The following is a 24,970-nucleotide window of genomic DNA, read 5'->3' as shown; positions in this document are numbered from 1 at the left end:
ACAGCAAAAGAAACCATCAACAAAACAACAAGAAAGCCCACTGAGAACATCTTTGCCCAAAGTTATCTCCAATAAGGGTTTAATCTCCAAAATTTGCCAGGAACTCATACAACTTAACAAAAGGAAGATAAACAATGCAATCAAAAAGTGGGCAAAGGACTTAAATAGACACTTTTCGAAAGAGGACCTACAGAAGACCAAGAGACATATGAAAACGTGTCAAAGTCGCTAATTATCTGAGAGATGCAAATCAAAACGACAATGAGGTACCATCTCACACCCGTCAGAATAGCTGTCATCAACAAATCAACAAACGACAAATGCTGGTGAGGATGCGGAGAAAGAGGAACCCTTTTGCACTGCTGGTGGGAATGCAGACTGGTGCAACCACTGTGGAAAACAGTATGGAGTTTTCTCAAAAAATTAAAAATGGAGCTCCCATTTGACCCAGTAATTCCACTTCTAGGAATATATCTCAAGAAATCAGAAACACCAATCAGAAAGGATATATGCATCCCTATGTTCATAGCAGCACAATATACAATAGCTAAGATTTGGAAAGAGCCCAAGTGCCCATCAGCCGACGAGTGCATTAAAAAATTGTGGTACATCTACACAATGGAATACTACGCTGCTGTAAAAAACAAGGAACTCTTACCCTTTGCAACAGCATGGATGGACCTGGAGAGCATTATGCTAAGCGAAATAAGCCAGTTGGAGAAAGGTAAGTATCACATGATTTCACTCATTTGTGGAATATAATGAACAACATAAACTGATGAACCAAAATAGAGCCAGAGGAAAAAAATATTTTAGAATGGAAGTAATCCTGTTATTTGCAGATTTTTAATATTTTCTATAACTTTTGTGATATTATACTATGTTAGTACACTTTTGGTAATATTATATTTAAAATCTTTTTTCTTGACATATTAATTTTTATTGCATTAATATTATATTTAAAATTGTTTTTCTTGAAATATTAAGGTTTATTGCATGTAACATTATATTTAAAATATTTTTTCTTAGAAAAAAAAAGATGGCAAAACAAGCTAAACAAACAACAAAAACAACCTTTTGCACTACTTATCAATCAGTACTGGATCTTTACGATAATCATGAACAAAATACAGAGATAAAATTGGGTTCTGAGGCTGAAAGAAGACTGCAACTATTATGCTTAACCTCCATTCTTAAATTTGGCTCTATCAAAATAGCCTCATTTTCTCAAAGACAACTAAAATAAATTTAAATTTCTAATATAAAACAGGCAAGTAGTATTTTATTTTGGGATTTTGCATAAAATTTCATTTTGTTAAAAAAAAAAAGTTTTTCTCCTCTTAAAAAGTTTAAAAACCACCTGAAAGAATCATATACACTCTAAAACTAAAAATTATTTTCTGAGAAAAGGAATAGATACTTTGAACACAAAGGCCTGGGAATCTCTCATCCTTAAGTAAAATCCTCAAAGACTTCAGAGATTGTACAACCATGTTCTTAAACCAAGGACAAAAAGATGTCCCAATATGAGGATATGTGTCATGAACAAGTTTCAAATTTACATCTCTAGTCTCTTCCACACCCTGGATACAATGATTCATTCATTTCCCAATCATCTTAAACCTCCAGTTGTTTGGGGGTTTTTTGCTTATTTTCATCTTTCTCTTCATTCCACTAAGATACAACTGCCAGATTAATTTTCCAAATCCATGATATATTCAGATAGTTTAACAGATGAACGCCAACCTTTTAAACCAACATATAAACTCTCTAGCTCTAACTACTAGTATATAGTCAAACTTACCTCTAATCATTTGCTAACACACTAGTCCACAAGTACTTAATGCTGTTTTATTCATCCCTAAACTCCCTAAAAGCTACTCCCACCTTTTTTTATTAATCCAATGCCTAAAATCAAGACCTACCACCTCCACATATTATTCCCTCACTATTCCAAATTTACAAACACACTGTCTCCTGCTCTGAATTCTCACAGCACCATGATCTGCACTTGCTAGTCTAGTGCAGTGCTGTCAATGGAATTTTCTATGATAATGAAAATGTTCTGCATCTGTGTTTTCAATATGGTAGAACTAGCCACATGTGGCTACTGAGTACTTATCACATGGCTATTTAAGTTTAAATTAAAATTAAAAATTCCACTTCCTTAGTCATATTAGTCACATAGTAAGTGTTCAATAGCTAAATGTGGCTAGTGGCTACCATCCTAGACAGCACAGATCTAGTGTTTGGCTCTCTACAGTCTACACAACTCTGCAACATGAACATTACTGATTCCTCCAATTTATCTTGCTCCCAGGAAAACCTCATTTCCAATTAAATTCATTTGCCCATTGTTCCCAACATTCAGTTATCCACTCTGGGCTCCCTTTTGCTTCTCAAATTCCTTTGTATTATATCCTAAGCATTTTTCACTTCCTTTTCCCCATCGGTAGTACTATATTACTGGGCACCTACTTACTGTATGCCAGACACAGTAATAAGCATTTTGTTTATATTATATCTAAACCCAATAATCTTACAGGTAGGGTTTATTTTCCTGGCATAAATGAGTCATAAAAGAAAACTCAACTTCGCTCTGGTGGGGTAGCTCAGTTGGTTAGAGCATTGTCCCAATTAGGCCAAGATTGCAGGTTCAAACTTAGGTCAGGGAACATTCAAGAAGCAATCAATGAATGCATAAACAAGTGTAACAACAAAACTGATGTTTCTCTTTCTGCCTAAAATCAAATTAAAAAGAAAGAAAATTTAAGCCCATCCTTTTCCAGAATACTTTTCTAAATTCTGCCCTTTTAAGGCCCGGCTGAAGGCCACCATTCCTGAAGATGCTTGGTGTTCCTAAAATCCCAACCCAATCTACCATTTTTAAACCTTAAATATGTTGCCGTAATGTCAATGTATATACACTCAGAGGTGAATTTAATTTTATACTAATGAAACTAGCTTCAGGACCCTCTGACTGAAAGGACTGCTTCCAATATCCTGAACCTAATTTTGATTATTACATAAATATATAATTTTTAAAAAGAGTGTTCTCAAAGCTGAAAAAACTTCCAACCCAACAAATACAGATATATCCCTTGAATATACCTCAGAATTTCTGAAGCAAATGCCTGTGTACACTGGACTCAGCTTGCTTCTTATGTCTATGGATGCTCCACCCTTGAGATCTGTGTCCTCTGGCTCCCAAGACTGGCTATGAATAGATGTTTCCTAGTTCCTTACTTCCTCCTTGCTCCCCCAAATAAATACATAACTCATTTTCCTTTTCAGAGTTTCAAAGCTAATCACAATGGAAAGAGAGGGTAACAAGAATTAAACACAGGTGAATTACAAAGAAATCTTATAGCATGCTCCAAGCTGATCTACAGATTCAATGCAACCACAATCAAAATCTCAGCTACCTTATTTGTAGAAATTGATAAACTGATCCTAAAATTCACATGAAGTACAAAGGACAAAATCTTTAAAAAGAACAAACTTGAAGAACTCACCCTTCTGATTTCAAAACTTATTGCATTGCCAAACCGGTTTGGCTCAGTGGATAGAGCGTCGGCCTGCGGACTGAAAGGTCCCAGGTTCGATTCCGGTCAAGGGCACGTACCTCGGTTGTGGGCACATCCCCAGTAGGGGGTGTGCAGGAGGCGGCTGGTCGATGTTTCTCTCTCATCGAAGTTTCTAGCTCTCTATCCCTCTCCCTTCCTCTCTGTAAAAAGTCAATAAAATATATTAAAAAAAAAAAAAACTTATTGCAAAGCTACTATAATCAGGACAGTGTGGTAATGGCATAAGAACAATACTTTAAAGGATTAAAAACGGCGGCAGAGTAAATGGATGCTGCATGGACATGTTCCCGGGAACAAACTAGAATCACAACTAAAATACAGAAGAACTTCCTGAATAATCAACAGAAGATTCGCAGGAAAGAACCCTGATACCCGAAGACCAAAAGTGGAGACCCCAGAGAGACTGCGGAAGACAGCTTTCCCACACAGACATTTGCCTTGCCTGGGGGGAAAGCAGTAGACCAACCCTATTGGAAAACACCTTGCCCTGAGGCCACTTAAGAGACTAAAAATAGATGGGGGGGGGGGGCCTGTTGGAGGAAAAGGAGACATATGTAAAACTTTAGACAACAAAAATAAATAAATAAATAAATAAATAAATAAATTTAAAAAGAGATTAAAACTAACAATTAGCCTCAAGGCAGAAGCAACTGCCCCACCTCATGATGACTGCCTGAGGGCAATTCAAGTTGGAATCCAGTCAGTCTATAGGCAGAGGTGGTCTCTAGAGCAGTGGTCACCAACCTTTCAGACTTCACGGACCACCGGTTGGTAACTGCTGCTCCAAAGGTTTCCTTAAACCAGCAGTCGCCAACCTTTCGGACCTCATGGTTGGTGACCGCTGCTCTAGAGGCTTTGAGTCTTTGCCTGATCTAATTATCCAGAAACAGTGTTTGACACTGTCCTACACTAGAGATTGACAGTCATAGAGGATCTACCTAATGTGAGAATAAACAAGCAATCTTTTCGGTCAGAAAAGGGAGTTGAGGCAACCGCCATTTTGGTCCGTGTGACTTTGCTGCCATTTTTTACTCTAGTAACTTGCAGCTCCCCTGAGGGGTACCATTTTGAAATGGCAAAGGTCACCCCTTCCTTTAAATTAGCCAATCGCACAAGACTGGGACCCTAAGCTCTTCCAATCAAAAGTGAGGGACAAATCACGTACGTCAGAAATAAAAGCCCAAGCAGACCACCTGCTCAGTGTATGTGCTGCCAGACTCTGTGTTGGTACGTACCCTTTGGCAGATTCAAGATATTGCCTTGCTGTCTGGCTCCCGAGTATGCTGTGTGTTCTACCAGGACCCCTGATTTGGGGGGCTCACCTTATTTCTAACACTAATACATAGTCACAAACCCAAACAGACTGCCAAAATGAGGAGACAAAAAAACAACCCCCAAATGAAAGAACAAGAGAATTCTCCAGAAGAGATAAATGAAGGAGAGGACTTATCTGCAACAGAGTTCAGAGTAATGATGGTAAAGACGCTCAACATCATGAAAAAAGTTATAGTAACTAAGAAAAAAGAACAGTTGGAGATAAAGAATGACATAACACAAATAGAGAAGACATTGGAAGGAATACACAGCAGGTTAGGGGAAGCTGAGGATCAAATCGTGAATTAGAAGATAAGGTTGAAAAAATCACTCAGAGAACAACAACAAAAAATTAAAAACAGGAGGACAGCTTAAGGGAGCTGTGGGACAATGTGAAATGTAACAATATTAGAATAGCAGGTGTGCCAGAAGAGGCAGAAAGGGAGAAAGGAATAGAAAACGTGTTTGAAGAAATGGCAGAAAACTTCCTTAACCTGGTAAAGGAAAAAGTCACACAAGTTCAGAAGGCACAGAGAACCCCAAGCAAGAAGAACCCAAACAGGCCCATGCCCAGACACATCGTAATTAAAATACCAAAAGTTAAAGACAAAGAGAGAACCTTAAAGGCAGCAAGAGAAAAGAAACTACCTACAAAGGAGCTCCCATAAGGCTGACACGATTTCTCATCAGAATCTCTACAGGCCAGAAGGGAATGGCATGAAGTACCCAAGGTAATAGAAAGCAAGGATCTGAAACCAAGATTACTATATCCACCAAGGCTATCATTCAAAATAGATGGTGGAATAAAGAGCTTTCCAGATAACAAAGGCTAAAAGAGGTTATTACCACCAAGGCAGCATTACAAGAAATGCTAAAGGGACTGCTGTAATGAGAAGAAGAAACAGAGAAACCTAAGCATACAGAATTTAAATGGCAATAAATAAGTACCTATCCAGCAGGCACCAGGGTCCTTCCCCGAGGGCCCGCCCTCTCACTGCGAGGCCGTACCTCCCAATGGAGGGCATACCTCCCAGTGGAGGCTGTACTTCCCAGTTGCAGGTCAAGTCCAGACTTCCTTCCGTTTCAGGCCTAGACATGCATCTAACTGCTGGCATCTCTGTTTTTATGTTCCACTGTGTCCTGTCACCTGTGTGTCCCCTGGTCAGAAAATAGCACATCTTCCATCCAGTCGCCTCCCCATTCACCCACCTTGCCAGGCTGAGGAGAGGATGGAAGACGAGGTGGCTGTCCCCGAGTGTGAGTGTAAGGGCTGTGCCTGTCTGTGCCCTCCTGTCCTCTGTTTCTGGCGTGGAGCCATGGTCATAAAAATAAACCTTTGTTAATCAAAAAAAAAAAAAAAAAAAAAAAAAAAAGTACCTATCAACAATAACCCTAAATGTAAAATGGATTAAATGCTCCAATCAAAAGGCATAGGGTAGCTGAATGGATACAAAACCATGACCCAACTATATGCTGTCCACAAGAGACCTACCTCAGAACAAAAGACGCACACAGGATGGAAGTGAAGGGATGGGAAAAAAATTTCCATGCAAATGAAAAAGAAAAAGTTGGAGTAGCAATTCTCATATCTGACAAAACAAACTTTAAAATGAAGGTTATCACAAGACACAACAAAGGTCGCTATATAATACTAAAGGAATTGATCAAACAAGAGGATATGACCCTGGTAAACATATATGCACCCAATATAGGAACACCTAAAGATAGAAAAAAACTTCTAGAGGACTTTAACAGAGAGATTGACAATAATCTATACTAATAAAAGGGTAATATGCTAATTAGACCAGGAGACCTTCCAGGAGACTGGCCGGGAGGGCAGTTGTGGGCCATGAGGCCGGCAGGGGAGGACAGTTGGGAGCGAGCAGGCCGGCGGGGTGGGGGTAGTTGGGGGCAAGCAGGCTTGCGGGGGGGGGGGGGCAGTTGGAGGCAAGCTGGCCGGCGGGTAGAGGGGTTAGGGGTGATTGGGCCAGCAGGCAGGTGAGCGGTCAGGAGCCAGCGGTCCTAGATTGCGAGGAGGATTTCCCAGATTGGAGAGGGTGCAAGCCAGGCTGAGGGATTGAATCAACTGGTATAAATACAGATGCAACAAGACAGCAAGAGCCAGAACTCAGAACACAGAATGAAGAAGACAGAACTCAGAAGAAGGAACCTACACAGACAGAAGAACTTCTCTGGAGAGAACATGGCAAAAGATCCTGCACTGAACCTGACTACAGAAATTGGCAAGAGAACCTGACTAGAACCTGGTGACTGAACCTGGCTGGAGAACCTGGACAGAACCTGGCTGGAGAATCTAGCAAGGGAACATGGCTACAGAACCTGGCTGGAGAACCTAGCAAGAGAACATGGACACAGACCCTGGCAGGAGATCCTAAGCAGAACCTCTCTGGAGATCCAGACCAGAACTTGGCTGGAGATCCTGGCTAGCGTGCTGATCAACTGAACGCTGTCTCTGTGTCATTCCTTCTTCGCCGACTCCATCCACACCTTTGGGGACCCCTGGACCTGCTGGGGTTGGACTCCGGCAGAATAGAGGCCTGGTGCACGAAATTCATGCACTTGGGGGGGGGGTCCTCAACACGGCTTGCGCCCTCTTGCAGTCCAGGAGCCCTTGGGGGATTTCTGACTGATGGCTTAGGCGGGGAGTGGGGCTAAGCTGGCAGCTGGACATCCTTAGTTTTGCTGTGGACGTGGGAGAGGTTCCTGCCACTGCCGCTGCATTTGCCAGCCATGAGCCCGGCTTCTGGCTGAGCAGCACTTCCCCTGTGGGAGCAGACTGACCATCAGGGGGCAGCTCCTATGTTGAGTGTCTGCCCCTTGGTGGTCAGTGTGCGTCATAGCAACTGGTTGTTCTGACGTCGGGCCAAAACCAGCTCTCCAGCATCCCCCGAGGAGTCCCAGATTGTAAGAGGGTGTAGGCCAGGCTGAGGGAAACCCCTGGTGCATGATCAGGGCCAGGGAGGGACCAGGGGGTTGGCCAGCTGGTGAGGGACCACAGGAGGGCTCCAGGGTGTGTCCGGCCCGTCTTGCTCAGTCCTGATCAGCCAGACCCCAGCAGCAAGCTAACCTACTGGTCAGAGCGTCTGCCCCCTGGTGGTCAGTGCACATCATAGCAAACAGTTGAGCGGCCTTAGCATATTCTTAGCATATTATACTTTGACTAAAGGCCCGGTGCACAAAATTTGTGCACTCGGGGGGGGGGTCCCCCTCAGCCCGGCCTGTGCACTCTCACAGTCTGGGACTCCTCGGGCGATGACCACCTGCTGGGTTAGGCCTGCTCCCTGGGGGGGAATTGGGCCTAAGCTGGCAATCAGACATCCCTCTGGCAGCCCGGCAGCCCTCGGGGGATGTCCACTTGCCAGCGGGGAGCAGACCTAAGCTGCAGTCGGACATCCTTAGTGCTGCTGAGGAGGCAGGAGAGGCTCCCACCACCACCGCTGTACTGGCAACCATTAGCCTGGCTTGTGGCTGAGCAGAGCTCCCCCATGTGGGAGCGCACTGACCACCAGAGGGCAGCTCCTGCATTGAGCGTCTGCCCCCTGGTGGTCAGTGTGTGTCATAGTGAACAGTCATTCCCAGTCTTTCTGCTGTTAGGGTCAGTTTGCATATTACCCTTTTACTATATAGGATAGAGGCCTGGTGCACGGGTGGGGGCCAGCTGGTTTGCCCTGAAGGGTGTCCCGGATCAGGGTGGGGGTCCGCTTGGGTGCCTGGCCAGCCTGGATGAGGGGCTGATGGCTGTTTGCAGCTGGCCACACCCCCTTCAGGGTTGGGGTCCCCACTGGGGTGCCTGGCCAGCCTGGATGAGGGGCTGATGGCCGTTTTCAGGCTGGCCACACCCCCTTCAGGGTGGGGGTCCCCACTGGGGTGCCTGGCCAGCCTGGATGAGGGGCTGACGGCCGTTTTCAGGCTGGCCTGTGACTGAAGCTCCCAGCCTCTCCTTTTTATCTTTTTTTGTTTTTTATTCTGGAATTTATTTACCTTCTATAATTGAAACTCTATTGCCTTCACTGGCGCTCTCAGCTCTGAGGCCGCGGCTAGCTGAAAGCAGGTATCTGGGATTTGTTTAGCTTCTATAATTAAAACTCTGTTGCTTTTGGAACTGTTGCTTTCAGAGCTCAGAGCTGGGCCACGGCAGGCGGGGAACCTTGGCTTCCTCCATCACTGGAGCAACCAAGCCTCCTGCTCGCTTCAGCTGCGTGGCTACCGGCCGCCATCTTGGTTGGCAGTTAATTTGCATACCTCGCTGATTAGCCAATGGGAAGCGTAGTGAAGGTATGGTTAATTACCCTTTTTGTCTTTTATTAGATAGGATTGGTTGAATGGCCTACCAGACGACCGGGCACTTAGTATATTAGGCTTTTTATTATATATGATAGTACTGGAAGTCCTAGCCACAGCGATCAGACAAGAAGAAATAAAAGGCATCCAAACTGGAAAGGAGGAAGTAAAATTCTCATTATTTGCAGATGACATGATATTGTACATAGAAAACTTTAGACTCCATCAAAAAACTACTAGATATAATAAATGGATTTGGCAATGTAGCAGGATACAAAATCAAAACCCAAAAATCGATGGCTTTTTTATACACCAATAATGAATTCGCAGAAAGAGACACATGAAAACAAACAATCCCATTTACCACTGCAACAAAAAAGAATTAAGATACTTAGGAATAAACTTAACCAAGAGGGCAAAAGACCTGTACTTGGAATACTACAGGACACTGAAAAAAGAGAGAAGAAGATATAAACAAGTGGAAGAATATACCATGTTCATGGATTTGTAGAATCAACATCATTAAAATGTCCACACTACCCAAGGCAATCTACAGATTCAATGCAATCCCTATTAAAATACCAACGACATATCTCACAGAGCTAGAACAAACACTCCAAAAATTTATATGGAATCAAAAAAGACCCCGAATAGCTGCAGCAATTTTACGAAAGAAAAACCAAGTTAGAGGAATCACAATACCAGATTGCAAGTTATACTACAAAGCCACTGTAATGAAAACATGCTGATACTGGCACAGAACAGGTATATAGATCAATGGAACAGAACAGAGAGCCCAGAAATCGACCCAAGCTATTACGCTCAATCAATATTTCACAAAGGAGGCAAGAGCATAGAATGGAGTCAAGAGAGTCTCTTCAATAAATGGTATTGGGAAAATTGGACAACTACATGCCAAAAAATGAAACTAGACCACCAACTTACACCATACACAAGAATAAACTCAAAATGGATAAAGAACTTAAATATAAGTTATGAAATCATAAAAATCCTGTAAGAGCCATAGGCAGCAAAATCTCAGACATCTCTTGTAGCAGTATGTTTATAGATACATCTCCTAAGGCAAAGGAAACTAAGGAGAAAATAAACAAATGGAACTACATCAAAATAAAAAGTTTCTGCCCAGCAAAAGAAACCATCAACAAAACTAAGAGAGAGCTCACTGTATGGGAGAACATATCTGGAAATGATACATCTCATAAAGGGTTAATATCCAAACTATAGAAGGGACTCATACAACTTAACAAAAGGAAGATAATCTAATTTAAAAATGGGCAAAGGATCTAAAGAGACACTTCTCCAAAGAGGACATACAGATGGCCAAGAGAAATATGAAAAAAATGCTCAGTCACTGATCATCTGAGAGATGCAAATCAAAATGACAATGAGGTACCATCTCACACCTGTCAGAATGGCTGCCATCAACAAAATGACAAGTGCTGGCGAGAATGTGGAGAAAAGGGAGCCCAAGTACACTGCTGGTAGGAATGTAGACTGGTGCAACCATTATGGAAAACAGTATGGAGTTTCCTCAAAAAATTAAATATGGAACTGCCATTTGAATCAGTGATCCCACTTCTAGGAATATAGCCTAAGAAACCCAAAGCACCAATCAGAAAGAAAGTATGCACCCCTTTGTTCATAGCAGCACAATTTACAATAGCTAAGATCTGAAAACAACCCAAGTGCTCATCTATATATATAAAGAGGTAATATGCTAATTGGACCTAACGGTGTCACAGTTAAGACCGCTAAGGAGGAGGCTGCCTGCACGTGTGCAGCAGGGCGTTGCTCCTGGAGATGGGGTGGAAGTGGGGAGGCGCCTGGAGGAGGCCCGTGCCCGGGAGGGCGGGGGTGAGGGCCCATAGCGCCCCCCTCACCAGTCCTTCACCACCCACCTCTCACACTCAGAGCACCCCACCGCTCACCTGCCTGGGGAAGGAGCACAGCGCAGCAGGCAGGAGGTTTCTACGCTCTCCTCAGGCGCCATGATGGGGCAGAGCCCCTGTGTTGCTCCAGAGACGGGGTGGAAGTAGGGAGGCGTCTGGAGAAGGCGGGACCAGCACGAGGCAACTCAAGGGACTGAGGTTGGGGCTTGAAGCGGCCAGAGAAGGCCAGAGGGTCAGGGGGCTGGGTCAGGCGCCCTAGAGCTCTACGTGGAGAGGTTTGGGTGTAAAGGCAGGGTGGTGGGTGGGTGGATGGGCAGGCTGCGCGATTTTGCGCCCTGGGCTCCTAGTCTGTAGATAAGTGGATAAAAAAGCTGTGGTACATTTATAACATGGAATACTATGCAGCAGTAAAAAAAGAAGAATCTGTTACCATTTGAGACAGCATTGAGGGACCTGGAGAGTATCAGAGAAAGGCAAGTATCACATGATTTCACTCATATGTGGAATCTAATGAACAAAATAAACAGATGAACGGAGTGGATTCAGAGACATGGAAGCAGGGAACAGAATGCAGAAACTCAGAGGGAAGGTGGGGGAGGGTGTGTGGATGGGAGATAATCAACCAAAGACCTCGTATGAATATGGACACAGACAATAGGGTGCTGAAGGCCTGGGGCAGCGTGGGGGTGGGGTAGGAGGGGGGCTGAAGGGGGTTCATGGTGGGGAAAAAGGGGACATACGTAATACTTTCAAAAATAAAGAATTATTAAAACAAAACAAACAAACAAAACAATACTTTATAGATCAGTAGGAGAGAACTCAGAGTTCAGAAAAAAATCCTTACATTTATGGTCAGTCAATGCCAACTATTCAAAAGGGGAGAGACTAGTCTTCAACAAATTGTGCTGGATATCCACATGCAAAAGAATGAAACTGAACCCATACCTCAGACCATATTAAAAAAATTATTTCCAAAATGATCATAGACCTAAATGCAAGAGTTAAAACTATAAAACTCTCAGAAGAAAACACAGGAGTAAATCATTATATAGGATTAGGAAATATTTGCTTAGATATAATACCAGAAGCAAAAATGTCAAGAGAGATAAATTGGACATCAAAATTTAAAACTTTTGTAATCACCATAAAGAACTCTACTCAACAATAAAAAGACAACTCAATTTAAAAATGAACTAAAGATCTGAATAGACATTTCACCAAAGAAGATATATACATGGCCAATAAGCACAAGAAAAGATGCTCAACATCATTAGGGTAATACTATATATCAAAACCACAATGATACCACTTCACATCCATTATTATTATCCTATCTAATAAAAGAGAAACAGGGTAATTAGCGTACGACCGCTACCCTTCCCATTGGCTAATCAGGGCAATATGCAAATTAACTGCCAGCCAAGATGGCGGCCGGCAGCCAGGCAGCTTGAAACTAACATGAGGCTTGCTTGCTTCAGTGACGGAGGAAACCAACGTTCCCTGCCTACCTTGCCGGCCTCTGAGCCTGCAGTTTTGAAACACTGTAATAAATATAGAAGCTAAACAAAACCCCAGAAACCTCCTTTCAGCAAGCCGGGATCTCAGAGCTGGAGTTATACATTGTTTCGATTATAGAACCCAAACAAACCAGATACCTGCTTTCAGCAGCAGAGGCCTCAGAGCTGGAGCCAGAGCTAAAAGCTGGCCCAGAATAAAAAGAAAAAAAGGAGCAGTTGGGAGCTTCAGCCCTCAGCCCCTCACCCAGACTGGCCAGGCACCCCAGTGGGGACCCCCACCCTGAAGGGTGTGTGACCAGCTGCAAACAGCCATCATCCCCTCACCGAGGCTGGCCAGGCACCTCAGTGGGGACCCCCGACCCTGATCCAGGACACCCTTCAGGGCAAACCAGCCAGCCCCACCCATGCACCAGGCCTCTATCCTATATAGTAAAAGGGTAATATGCCTCCCAGCACCGGGATCAGCGGAGCCACAAGGCCTCCCAGCACCGGGATCAGAGGAGCCGAGAGACCTCCCGGCACCGGGATCAGCGTGACAGGGGGCAGCGCCCAAACCCCCTGATTGCCCTGCAGCTCTGTGTGTGACAGGGGGCGGGGCCACAACCTCCCTATCCGCCCTGCTCTGTTCGTGACAGGGGAAGGCGCCCCAACCTCCTGATCAGCCCTGCTCTGTGCCTGATAGGGGGAAGCTCCCCAACCCCCCGATCACCCTGCGGCTCTGTGTGTGACAGGGTGCGGCGCCCCAACGCCCCCCCCCCCCACGGGCCCTGCTCTGTGTGTGACAGGGTAGAGCCATAACCTCCCCATCGGCCCTGCCCTGAGTGTGAGAGTGGCGGAGCCCCAACCCCCTGATCGGCCCAGCTCTGTGGGTAATAGAGGGCGGTGCCCCAACCCCCTGATCCGCCCTGCTCTGTGTGTGACAGGGGGCGGTGCCCTAACTCCCCTATCGGCCCTACTCTGTGAGTGACAGGGGGGAGCTCCTCAACTCCCTGGTCAACCCTGCTCTGTGCGTGACAGGGGGTGGCGCCGCAACCTTCCCATCGACCCTGCCTTGAGTGTGACGGGGCGGTGCCCCAACCCCCCAATCAGCCCTACCCTGAGCGTGACTGAGGGTGGCATCGCAACCTCCCAATCCGCCCTGCTCTGTGCATGACAGGGGGCGGCGCCCCAACTCCCCAATCGGCCCTGCTCTGAGCCCGACCCGGGGCTGCACCTAGGGATTGGGCCTGCCCTCTGCCACCCGGGAGCAGGCCTAAGCCAGCAGGTTGTCATCTCCCGAGGGGTCCCAGACTGCGAGAGGGCACAGGCCAGGCTGAGGGACACCCCCTTCCCGAGTGCACAAATTTTTGTGCATCGGGCCTCTAGTCCTATATAATAAAAGGCTAATATGCAAATAGACCGAACAGTGGAACAACTGGTTACTGTGATGCACACTGACCACTAGGGGGCAGACGCTCAAAACAGGAGCTGCCCCCAGGTGGTCAGTGCACTCCCACAGGGGTAGTGCCACTCAGCCAGAAGACCCGGCGGTGGCAGGAGTCTCTCCAGCCTCTGCGGAAACGCGAAGGACATCCCCTGAGGGGTCCTGGACTGCGAAAGGGCACAGGCCAGTCTGAGGGACCTCCCCTCCAGTGCACGAATGTTGTGCACCAGGGCCTCTAGTCTATAATAACCAGACAGTATTGTCAACAAGGATGTGGAAAAATTGGAATCCTCATACACAACTGGTAGAAATGTAAGATGGTGTGGCTGCTGTGGAAAACTGTTTGACAATTCCTCAAAAAGTTAAACTTAGAGATACCAGCAATACCATTCTTAGGTATATACTCAAGAGAACTGAAAACATATCTATATATATAAAAGGCTAAGCGTCCATCTGTCCGACTGGTCACTATGATGTGCACTGACCACCAGGGGGCAGATGCTCAACGGAGGAGCTGCCATGATGCACACTGGCCATTTAAAAATAAACAGCCCCACGGACCTGGCGCTGACAAACCAACACTCGGCTTTCCACAAGTGGGACACAGGCCCCGCCACCACCCCAGAGCGACACACCACCAATCTCAGCCAATGCTGCCAAAACCCCATGGTGCAAAATGTGGCCCCCAGCCCAGCCTGGAAAAATGGTTGCTGTGGGTGCTGGGTAATGATGCCAAGTAGTAACTCCCGGCTTCCTTTCCCTAGCAACTAGCCTCCTTGGAGTTTCTTCAGCCTAGGAACCCAACTTGCTTTTTAGCCAGGTTCAAACATTTTACAGTTTAACCAAATGTTTGTGAAGCATTTCCCCCTGCCTCATCTCATTTGATCCTCACAGAAGTCCTAGAGTAGGTAGATAGGAGACTCAGTAGAATCCAATTTTCTTTTCATTAGCAAGACGCAAATAGCAGTATTAAAGTATTTCTTCTAATTACTTTCCTTGTAATGTGCACAAATCCATGCACTGGGACACTAGAATTATCCTTAATAGCCAAAAAAGTGGAAACAACCCAAGTGTCCATCAAATGAATAGATAAACAAAATGTGGGATATTATTTGGCCAGAGTTATCAAGTACCGAATGGAAGTACTACTACAACATGGATAAACCTTGAAAACATGCTAAAACCAGACACAAAAGGCCACATATTATATGATTTCGTGTATATGACATATCCAGAATAGGCAAGTCCAGAGACAGAAAGTAGATTAGTGGTTATCAGGAGCTGGGGAAGGGGGAAATGGGGATTGACTGCTAATGGTACAGGGTCTTTTAGGGGTGATGAAAATGTCCTAAAATTAACTGTGGTGCTGGCTGCACACCTTTGATTATGCTAAAAACCAATGAGTAGTACACTTAAAAATGGTAAATTCTATGGTATGTGAATTTTCTCAAAAAAACAAACAAACAAACAAAATCCCCCAACCAAAAGAAACACACTTTTAAAAACAACTACTTCTAAAAGAAAAAACAAACAAAAAACCCCATCTTATCACATGGGTTGCTGGCCACACTTTCCATTGAAATAGTAAAATTAAAACCCTATTAGATTTCTGTCCTCTATTTCTGAGAGTCACAACCTCTGTGCTCTTTCTTTTCATTTTTCGTTAAAATATTTTATTGATTTCAGAGAGGAAGGGAGGAGGAGAGAGAGAGAGAGAAACATCAATGATGAGAAAGAATCTTGGATCGGTGCCTCCTACACACCCCCTGCCTGGGAATGGAACTGTGACCTCCTGGTTCATAGGTGGACACTCAACCACTGAGGCACACCAGCCGGGCCGGCCCTCTGTGCTTTTCTAACCCATGCTTTGGTAAAAGCCCCTGAAAATATTACCTCCTTCTACTTAGCACAAGGTATTCCTGGAGAGCGAGCTCTGAAGTGGGCAGCGCAATCTGATAGCTCATCTTAGGAGGCTCCTCATATTGAGGCTATAGGAAGGTAGGAGAGTCACACAGCCCTAAGAAAAAAAACCAACCCTCCAGATACCTCGATTTCATACTTCCAGACTCCAGAACTGAGAGACAATAATGTTCTGTAAGACACACACACACACAGAAGTTCCTCATACACACTGACTTGGTACACCCACTTAAAAATCGTATGCAGATGGGAAACTTGTATGGACAAATTCATACAAACTTGTATGAATTGTATGATTTTAAATATTTACTTAAAAATTATATGTACATACATTTCTAGTTTTTTTTCAACTGAACCATGAAATCTCCAATAAAGGCCCAAGTCTAAAGTCTGTGCACTTGGAGTGGTGAATACACAATACAATACACAGATGATGTATTACGGAATTGTCCACCTGAAACCTATATAATTTATTAACCAATGCCATCCCAATAAATTCAATAAAAATAAAAAACAAATAAATAAATATAGTCTGCGCTCTAGTACGGCCCCAGTGCCCCATACACTGGAGGTATCCCATGTGGTCTTTTGTTTCCGAGGCTGATGAGACCTTATCACCACATACCAAAGTGTAGGCTTTACATTCCGGTTCCACCACTTACTTAGCTGTGTGACTTTGGGACAGTCGCTTAAACTGTGTGCCTCGGTTTACTCATTCCTAAAATGAAGCTGGCCATACCTGCCCCTTGGTGTTCAGCAAAAAAGAAAACGTTAATGAGGCTCTGAACACGGCTTCTGGCACCCGGAGAGGCGAGGCTGCTATTGTCTGCATGTACTAGTCCGTGGCAAATCTTTTCCTTCCCATACTTTTGAACCTAGACTGATTGATATTAGCCCTCTTAATCAGCTTCAGCTGTGTAAAAAAAAAAAAAAAGGATCTACGCCAAAAGATCACTGAGAGAATAAAAAGAACAACAGAAAAACTATCACACATCAACACATCCAGGGAACGAAAAAGAGGTTCCTTTCTCTTCGGTCTCTCTGGCTACGGCACGTCCTTAGCATCCATCACCCACAGCCCCAGGGCTCCCAGCTGAAAGGCACATCTGGGGGCAAACGGGCGATGCGAGTCTCCAACACGCCAGCCACAACTCCACGTCAGGGAGCCATGTTTCCCACTCGGGAAAATGAAAAGGTGCACGAGCCCCCCCATCAGTCCCCGTCTCCCAGGAGGGCCGGGTCCCAGCACAAAGACCGCATCACCACGGGTAGGGACCTTCCCTCCCTCATCCAGCTCCCGGGGGGGCGGCTGGAGATGGACGGACCGGGAGAGCTGGGTGGGCGGGGGACAGAAAGGCCGGGGGCCTGGTGGGGGCGTGACGACCTCGGGAAAGCGAGGCACTGGGAGGTGTGGATGGAGGGAGGGGACGGGCCTCACCTTCGCCCGCTTGCGCCGGCTGGTCCGTCGTCCCTCCGGAGTCTCGGCGATTCCCGTTTCCATGGGGGTTGCAGAACCAGGCACGACGGGAGGCCCGGCTTGAGGCCCGGCGGACCCCGGCGGCTCGGCGAGGCCCCCGGGGGGCGAGGCCCGCGGAGGCTCCTTCTTGCGGGGAGTGCGCTCGCCGGCCACCCCCGGCCCGGCCTCCACGGGGCCCGACGGGCCCGCGGGCGGCGCGGCCACCTCGGAGCCATTCTCCGAGCCTGCCGCTACCCCAGCGCCCGCCTCCGAGCCAGCCGCGGCCGCCGCCGCCGCAGCCGCCGCCTTCTTCCCGGACAACATCTCGGGCCGCCGAGCTGCTGACAGCCGTAGGGGGCCGCTCAGCCTGCGGGTCCGCGGGTGCGTGGGATCGGGGCCGCGTCGCCCAGCCCCGCTTCTCCCAGCCGCGCGCTGCCCACCGCCGTCGCGTACGCAGGCGCGGAGCGCGCTCCCGTCGCGTCCGGACAAAAAGGCCGGAGACGCCCACGGCCCCGCCCTCTCTCGCTGCCATAGAGTCGCGTCCTCGCGGCTAGAGCGGCACCATGGCAAAGAGCTCAGTGCTTTCCCAGAGCGTCTCCTTGGCCTTTGGAGCTGGCCCGACACCGTCCTTGTCTTAGGGCTTCTGGGCCAGACTACACCTCCGAGGGCGACCATTTCATCCAGGGATTTGTATGCATTTATAAATTCATTCACTCATTCATTCATTTATTCATTCACCTATTCGTCGATTCAACCAATATAGGTGACAAGGGCTTAATTATAGTTCTTGCTTTCAAAGAGCATATGGCCTAGGGATGGGAAATCTCACTTATTTATAATTGTCCTTGATTGTACTGGGGAAATCTTGGAGAGCAAACAAATTTCGTGGTAATAAAATGGACAGTAATTAATAAATCCAGTTTTGAGTCCAACAGGATTGCTCTTCCATCCAAAGCTTTGTTCATGCCCTTGCTCCCTCACACCTCCATTCCCTTTGTCCACTCCCTCCCCCATACACTGGTTTCTACAAAATAGTGAACACATGTCAAATATTTGTTTGTTTATTTGTTTATTTATTATTTAGAAACAGCAGGACGATAAAGCTGGTTCAAAGGAGAACATTAAAAAATTGATATACAGTGGGGCCTTGACTTATGAGTTTAATTCGTTCGGAGACCGAGCTCGTTAAGGAGCTCATTAACCCAAATTACTCTGTCAACTCAATGCAAAAAATCAGCCAGAGACAGCTGGTATCTCAAAAAACTCATTAGTCGGGACATTCGTAAGTCAAGGCCCCACTGTATAGTCATTGGTCAGTGGAAAACAGAATGCTAGGAAAGGATTGCAAGGTAACTATATATATAAAAGCCTAAGTGACTGTTATGACCAGTCGACCAGTCGCTATGACACACACTGACCACCAGGAGGCAGATGCTCAACGCAAAAGCTTCCCCCTGGTGGTCAGTGTGCTCCCACAGCCAACGTCCTGTGGTCTCTCCCTGGCCTCCCCCCTGCCCCCAACTGGGCCTCTAGTTTTTAAATAAGAAAAAGCCGTTGATGTCTTACAATGCCATAAAACTAAACTTTGGGGCTTATCTTTTCTCTCAGACAGAACTTATTTGCATTTATCTCCCCCCACAAAAAAAAATACATTTGCGCCCTAGCTGGTTTGGCTCAGTGGATAGGGTGTTGGCCTGTGGACTGGAGGGTCCCAGGTTTGATTCTGGCCAGAGGCACATGCCTGGATTGGGGGCTCAATCCCCAGTGGGGGCCATGCAGGAGGCGGCCGATCGGTGGTTCTCTCTTGTCATTGCTGTTTCTATCTTTCTTTCTCTCTCCCTTCCTCTCTCAAATCAATAAAGAAATACGTGTTTTTTTAAAAATACATTTGCTGCTTATCTATTTTTTTACCCAGAAATACAGGCATACCTTGGAGATCTTGTGGTTTGGGTTCCAAACCACCATAATAAAGCGAATATCACAATAAAGCCAGTCATAACCTTTTTGCTGGTGGAGGGTCCTACCTTCAATTTGTGAAAAGCAAAACACCTGTGAAGCACAATAAAGCAAAACACAATTAAGTGCGGTAGGCCTGTAACGAATTAGTTTCATTTTCTTAAATTGTGGTAAAATATATATAACATAAAACTTAACATCTTAAGCATCTTTAAGTGCACAGTTCACTAATGTTAAGTACATTTACATGATTGTACAATCTCCAGATCTCTTTTCATCTTTAAAAACTGAACCCATTGAACAATAACTCCCCAACACTCCCCCCACCCCACCCCCAGCCCCTGCCAACCACCATTCTACTTTCTGTATCTATAAATTTGACCACTGTAGATATCTCCTATAACCGGACTCAAGCAGCTTTTGTCTTTTTGTGACTGGCTTATTTCATTTAGCATAATCTCCTCAAAGTTCATCCATGTTGTAGCATGTACCAAAATTTCCTTCATTTTTAAGACTGAATAATATTCTAATGTCTGTATATACAACATTTTGCTTATCCATTCGTGGATTTCTGGGTTGCTTCCACTTTTTGGCTGCTGTGAATAATGCCGCTATGGACGTGGGTGTGCAAATATCTCTTCAAGACCCTGCTTTCAGTTCTTTGGGATATATATGCCCAAGTGGAATTGCTAGAGCAACTTACCCATTTTTTAAAAGTTCACATCTGGCCGTAACCGGTTTGGCTCAGTGGACAGAGCGACGGCCTGCGGACTGAAGGGTCCCAGGTTCAATTCCGGTCAGGGGCATGTACCTTGGTTGTGGGCACATCCCCGGTGGGGGTTGTGCGGGAGGCAGCTGATCGATGTTTCTCTCTCATTGATGTTTCTAACTCTCTATCCTTCTCCCTTCCTCTCTGTAAAGAATCAATAAAATATATTTAAAAAAAAAAAAAGTTCACATCTGGCCCTGGACGGTGTGGCTTGGTTGGTTGAGCACTGTCCCATGCACCAAAGAGTTTCCGGTTCCATTCTGGGTCAGGGCACAATCCTGGAGGGGGGGGGGGAGCGGGGGGGGCTGTTTAGGAGGCAGCCGATCTAGGTGTCTCTCACATTCTCTCTCTCCCCCTCTCCCTTCCTCTCTCTCTAAAACTAATAAAACATATTTTAAAAACCAATCAATAAAAGTTGACATCTGACTTTACAGAGTGGGGACCCTAATCAATATTAAATAGTAAGTCAAACAAAGTTATCCTCCCCAAAAGCATCAGGTGACAAACAGGTGGGCCAGTTAGATAATATTCTAGTATTACTGTCAACAAACTTGCAGTAAACTTTTAGCCTTATTTCCAAATTCTGGATAATTTTTATTTGCAGTCTCCCTCACTATGAGGATAGGGACTGTGTGACTGGGTATTTTACTCTCAGTGGCTAGCTAGGCCCTTAAGTACTGTTGATTGAATGAAGTATCGCTAAGGCCTACATCACTTGGCTGTTATGAGGACATTATGAGATGTTGCTTGCAAACCGCCTGTCAAAATCTGGCACATAGTGGCTGCTTAAGACATAGGAGTACTTAATATTATTGTTATGCAACAACTGGGGGCTGGGGGAGGGGGATGGTCATGACTCGGAGGAGGGGCAGCCATGACTCCTGGTATGGGGGCAACTGTCCTAGAGGGGGGACTGAGGCTCGGTCTTGGGGCCTGGGTGCCACCAAGCTAGAATGCTGGGAGACCTAATGTCTTTTTTTAGGACTCTCCACCAGATACTTGATTCCTCGGGCACCATAGGAGCATTGGTGGCTTGGATGATCAGCTATAAGCCAGCCTTGTTTGGGTTCCTCTTCCTCCTGCTATTGCTTAGCAACTGGCTGGTCAAGTATGAATTCAAGCCTACCCCCGCAGAGACCCAGCAGGTGAGCAAGAGGAGCCTTAGCTTCAGTTGAAGGTGATGGGATATTCACAGGTAGTCTGGGGGACGGGGGACGGGGGGGGGGGGGGGGGGGGGGGGGATGTCAGGATAATGGGGCAAGGCTGAGGCACCCACGCCTCTAAGTCTTTGCTCTGCAGCTCACCCTTCACAAGGCTAGGAAGTCGGGACCACCCTAGACTCTGCCACTTCATGTTTGACGTGAACATGCTTTGGCAACGGCAACACTCACTTTAAAGGAAAACATGAAAATGGATGAACTAAAGACACATGTATAACATAGATACATCGCTAAAATATAATAATGAAGATAGGAGAGATATACATGAATTATGACATATTTTATATGGTTCAAAAACAATACCCTATCTTGTTTCTGAATGCACATTTTTAAAATTTAATTCTTTATTGTTCAAAGTATTACATATGTCTCCTTTTCCCCCCACTGACCTCTCCCCAGCTCCTCCCACCCCCCAGCACATGCCCTCACCCCCCTACTGTCTGTGTTCATTGATTATGCTTATATACATGCATACGAGTCCCTTGGTTGATCTCTTACCCCTCCCCCCCACCCCCTACCCCCCAAAAGCACATGCTTAGTGAAAGTACATTAAGGCAGGATTTTTCAACTTCCACATGGAAAAAGTAAACTCTGGATTCAGGATTGCAGTTGAGATGCGTTCAGGGAGGGAGGGAGACACTCTAGGAGAGGGAGCAACAATTGCATTTGTGATGTTTTACTTCTTACACTAGTGTGGAGATGTGGGTATTTGCTGTAATATTTACTTTTCTGTGTGTCTGAAAGATTTAATTTTTAAAGGGTTGGAAAGACCAGGAATTTGTAGTTGAATCCAAAAAAGAACAGCTAAAGTATTATTGCTCTGGGTGAGGGGGCAGATGAGGACGATAGAGACAAGAGCGTGTCCTGAGACGCTGAGACTGGGCAGCAGAGACTTCGCAGGGCCTGAGGAACTCTCAGCGCCCTGGGGGAATGCACAGCCCTGGAGACAGATACATTTGGGTTAAAGGTTTTATGTTCTTCTATGAACCAGAGGGAACTGTGGGTCCTGGGGGTGTGGGGTCTCTCCCGCAAGCTGGATGATGCTGAGCCCCCATTCTCTCACCCACACGATGCTCTCCTGGCGGGCTGGCTGTGAGAATCCATTAAGGTGACAGTTATATATCACCCGGCACAGGAAGGTGGGGGGGCTCTCGTTATTAACCAACCTCCCCTCTTTTCCTGCTGGCGGGAGCTTAGGAAAAGACAGAAAAACAAAAGACCCCCGAAGCCGAACCCAAATGCAACACCATGAGCACGAGAGAAGTCGAGAGACTGCACGCCTGCTTTGCCCTCCAGGACAAGATCCTTGAACGGCTTATGTTCAGTGAAATGAAGCTGAAGGTCTTAGAAAATCAGATGTTCATCGTTTGGAATAAAATGAATCACCACAAGCGGTCGAGCGGTCAGCAGATGTTTGCCGAGAGGAAGCACAGACCGAGGAGACAGGAGTCCCCCTTCTCTATCTACTCGGAGTGCACAACCAATTCCCCCTGAGGGCGGAGGCTGGGGTGGGCGGGCTTCTTCTGGTGTTACCTTTACTCAGTAAAACCCCATCAGAGACTATTGGATTTTCTTAGTAAATCACACTGGAGAGGATGATTGGGTGCTGAAAGGTCACCTCTGGAAAAGCAATCTACTCACCAGGCCAGCCAGACGGCATCCCATGACACAACCTGACGGCTCTAGAACCCAGCCCTTCCTCCCTGTCAGTTGGACCACCCCGACCCTGGTTCAGGGCGCTATTTATCTGCTCACCTTGAGTCTCCCAAGGGTCTCCCCACTGCTGTCCCACCCTCCGATCTCAACCTCACTCTGCACCCAGAGGCCAGAGCAAGCCCTGCCAGGCCAGGCTCTGAGTGTGTTCATTGCCTGTTCTCAAGCCAACGTCTCCCCGTGGTTGACAGACTAAAACCCATACTCCCTACTTGGTGTTCAGGCGCTCCATGATCTTATCCCCTTTCCAGGCTCTTCCCCGCGCCCCCCCCCCCACCCCCCCGGCATTTCTCACCCTCACACGCTTTATACTCTATGCCAAAGTACCCTAAACATCAGTCATTAGGGTACCACCTTTGTGATTTTTGCCATAGTCATGAGTCACCTGAATGTTTAACTCAACATTGTCCCTTTAAAAGGGCTATTTTTCCTTAAATAAATGTATCTGTAAAGGAACATAGTAATCAAGGTAAATAATTTATATGTAAATTAAAAACAGCATCATTTGCCTGAAATAGACCTTAACTGTCAAAATAGAGACAATGGAAACTAAGTGATGTTATTAAGTTCCAACCAGAGCTGGGTTGCCTTCTGATGGATCTGAACCTGTGAATTTCGGGTTGAAAAAAAGGAGATTTAGCAAGTGTTAGTGCTTAAAAGAGATGCTAGCACCAAGCTGAGACTCTTCCCCATAGGAGATTGGAAAGGGCAGCACTACCTCACTGTGACTTCGTGCCTTGTTGGTGTCCTACTTAAAATCACCTCTCTCCCACGAGTCTCGGGAACTCTGACCAAACCAGATGACTGGCCGTCCCCCAGCTGCATCCACATCTCTGCGCACTGTTTCGTCCCCTGGAAGCCCTTTTCTTCCCGTTCTGCTCTTACAATTCTTCACTTCTTCCAAAGCTAACACCGCCAGGAGGCTGCCTTCAACCCAGCTGTGCCGAATCTCTTTCCTTAGCACTCTCCTGGCATTGTATCTGTACTTCTACAGTGGAACGTGCCACAACCCGCTGACACTTGATTTGTACAGATTTCTATATCCCCTCCTCACCCTCTGACTTGTTTATAGATGCTTGAGGGCAAGCACAGCATCTGGCTCATCTGTATATCTCCCCATAGCACCTAATACAGTGGCTTGTATACATTCATTCTATATAATAAAAGCCTAATATGCTAAGTGTCCGGTTGCCCAGTCATCTGTTTAACCCATCAAAGTGTAATATGCTAATGATATGCTACGGCCGCTCAACCACTCGCTATGACGTGCACTGACCACTAGGGGGCAGATGCTCCAACTGATAAGTTAGCTTGCTGCTGGGGTCTGGCCGATGGGGACTGAGCGAGATAGGCCGGACATGCCCTGTAGCCCTCCCATGGTCCCTCCCTGGCTGGCCCACCTCCTACATCCCTTCCCAGCCCTAATCATGCACTGGTGGGGTCCCTCAGCCTGGCCTGCACCCTCTCGCAATCTGGGACCCCTCAGGGGGGCACATTGACTGTCAGGTAGTTCCATCCTATCTAATAATAGACAAACGTGGTAATTAACCGTACCTCCGACACGCTTCCCATTGGCTAATCAGGGCGATATGCAAATTAACTGCCAACCAAGATGGCAGCCGGCAGCCAGGCAGCTGAAGCGAACAGGAGGCTTGCTTGCTCCAGTGATGGAGGAAGCCAAGGTTCCCTGCCTGCCGCAGCTGGGCTCTGAGCTTGCACTCTAAGAAACTATGTTGCAATTATAGAAGCTAAACAATCCCCATGCTTTCAGCCAGCCGGCTGAGCTGGAGTTGCAACAGTGTTTTAATTATAGAACCCAAACAAACCAGATACCTGCTTTCAGCAGCCAAGGTCTCAGAGCTGAGGCCAAGCCTCAGAGCTAA

At 46.4% G+C, this 24,970-nt stretch overlaps 2 protein-coding genes across 5 annotated transcripts in view; one reads left to right on the top strand and one right to left on the bottom strand.

Moving 5' to 3' along the window:
* KDM1A (lysine demethylase 1A) overlaps positions 1-17,901 on the bottom strand; it is a 70,767-nt gene extending 52,866 nt beyond the window's left edge. For 2 of the 4 annotated variants that reach the window (XM_036347889.1, XM_036347890.1), the window contains exon 1: positions 17,412-17,898. In XM_036347889.1, the coding sequence (XP_036203782.1) occupies positions 17,412-17,753 (342 nt within the window). In that variant the 5' untranslated portion in view covers positions 17,754-17,898. Of the gene's footprint in view, positions 1-17,411 lie in introns of all 4 variants that reach the window. The other 2 variants (XR_004973869.1, XM_036347891.1) reach the window with 2 other exon arrangements.
* Positions 17,902-21,191: 3,290 nt separating this feature from the next.
* Positions 21,192-22,868, top strand: TEX46 (testis expressed 46). The gene is made up of 2 exons (XM_036352393.1): positions 21,192-21,299; positions 22,572-22,868. The coding sequence occupies exons 1-2, from the start codon at positions 21,192-21,194 to the stop codon at positions 22,866-22,868; spliced, it is 405 nt and encodes a 134-aa protein (XP_036208286.1).
* The last annotated feature ends 2,102 nt before the right edge of the window (positions 22,869-24,970 follow it).

This window comes from Myotis myotis, unplaced genomic scaffold, assembly GCF_014108235.1.
Source record: "Myotis myotis isolate mMyoMyo1 unplaced genomic scaffold, mMyoMyo1.p scaffold_m19_p_2, whole genome shotgun sequence".
Lineage (NCBI taxonomy): Eukaryota > Metazoa > Chordata > Mammalia > Chiroptera > Vespertilionidae > Myotis > Myotis myotis.
Note: the sequence above shows the minus strand (reverse complement) of the source record. Positions and strands in the feature narration are given on the sequence as shown.

What these genes read in the sequence shown, in the direction of transcription:
- TEX46 (XM_036352393.1), top strand. Translation starts at nt 21,192, where the DNA reads ATGATCAGCTATAAGCCAGCCTTGTTTGGGTTCCTCTTCCTCCTGCTA. An exon ending in CCCCCGCAGAGACCCAGCAG is followed by an intron (nt 21,300 to 22,571) that starts GTGAGCAAGAGG and finishes GCGGGAGCTTAG; the next exon opens with GAAAAGACAGAAAAACAAAA.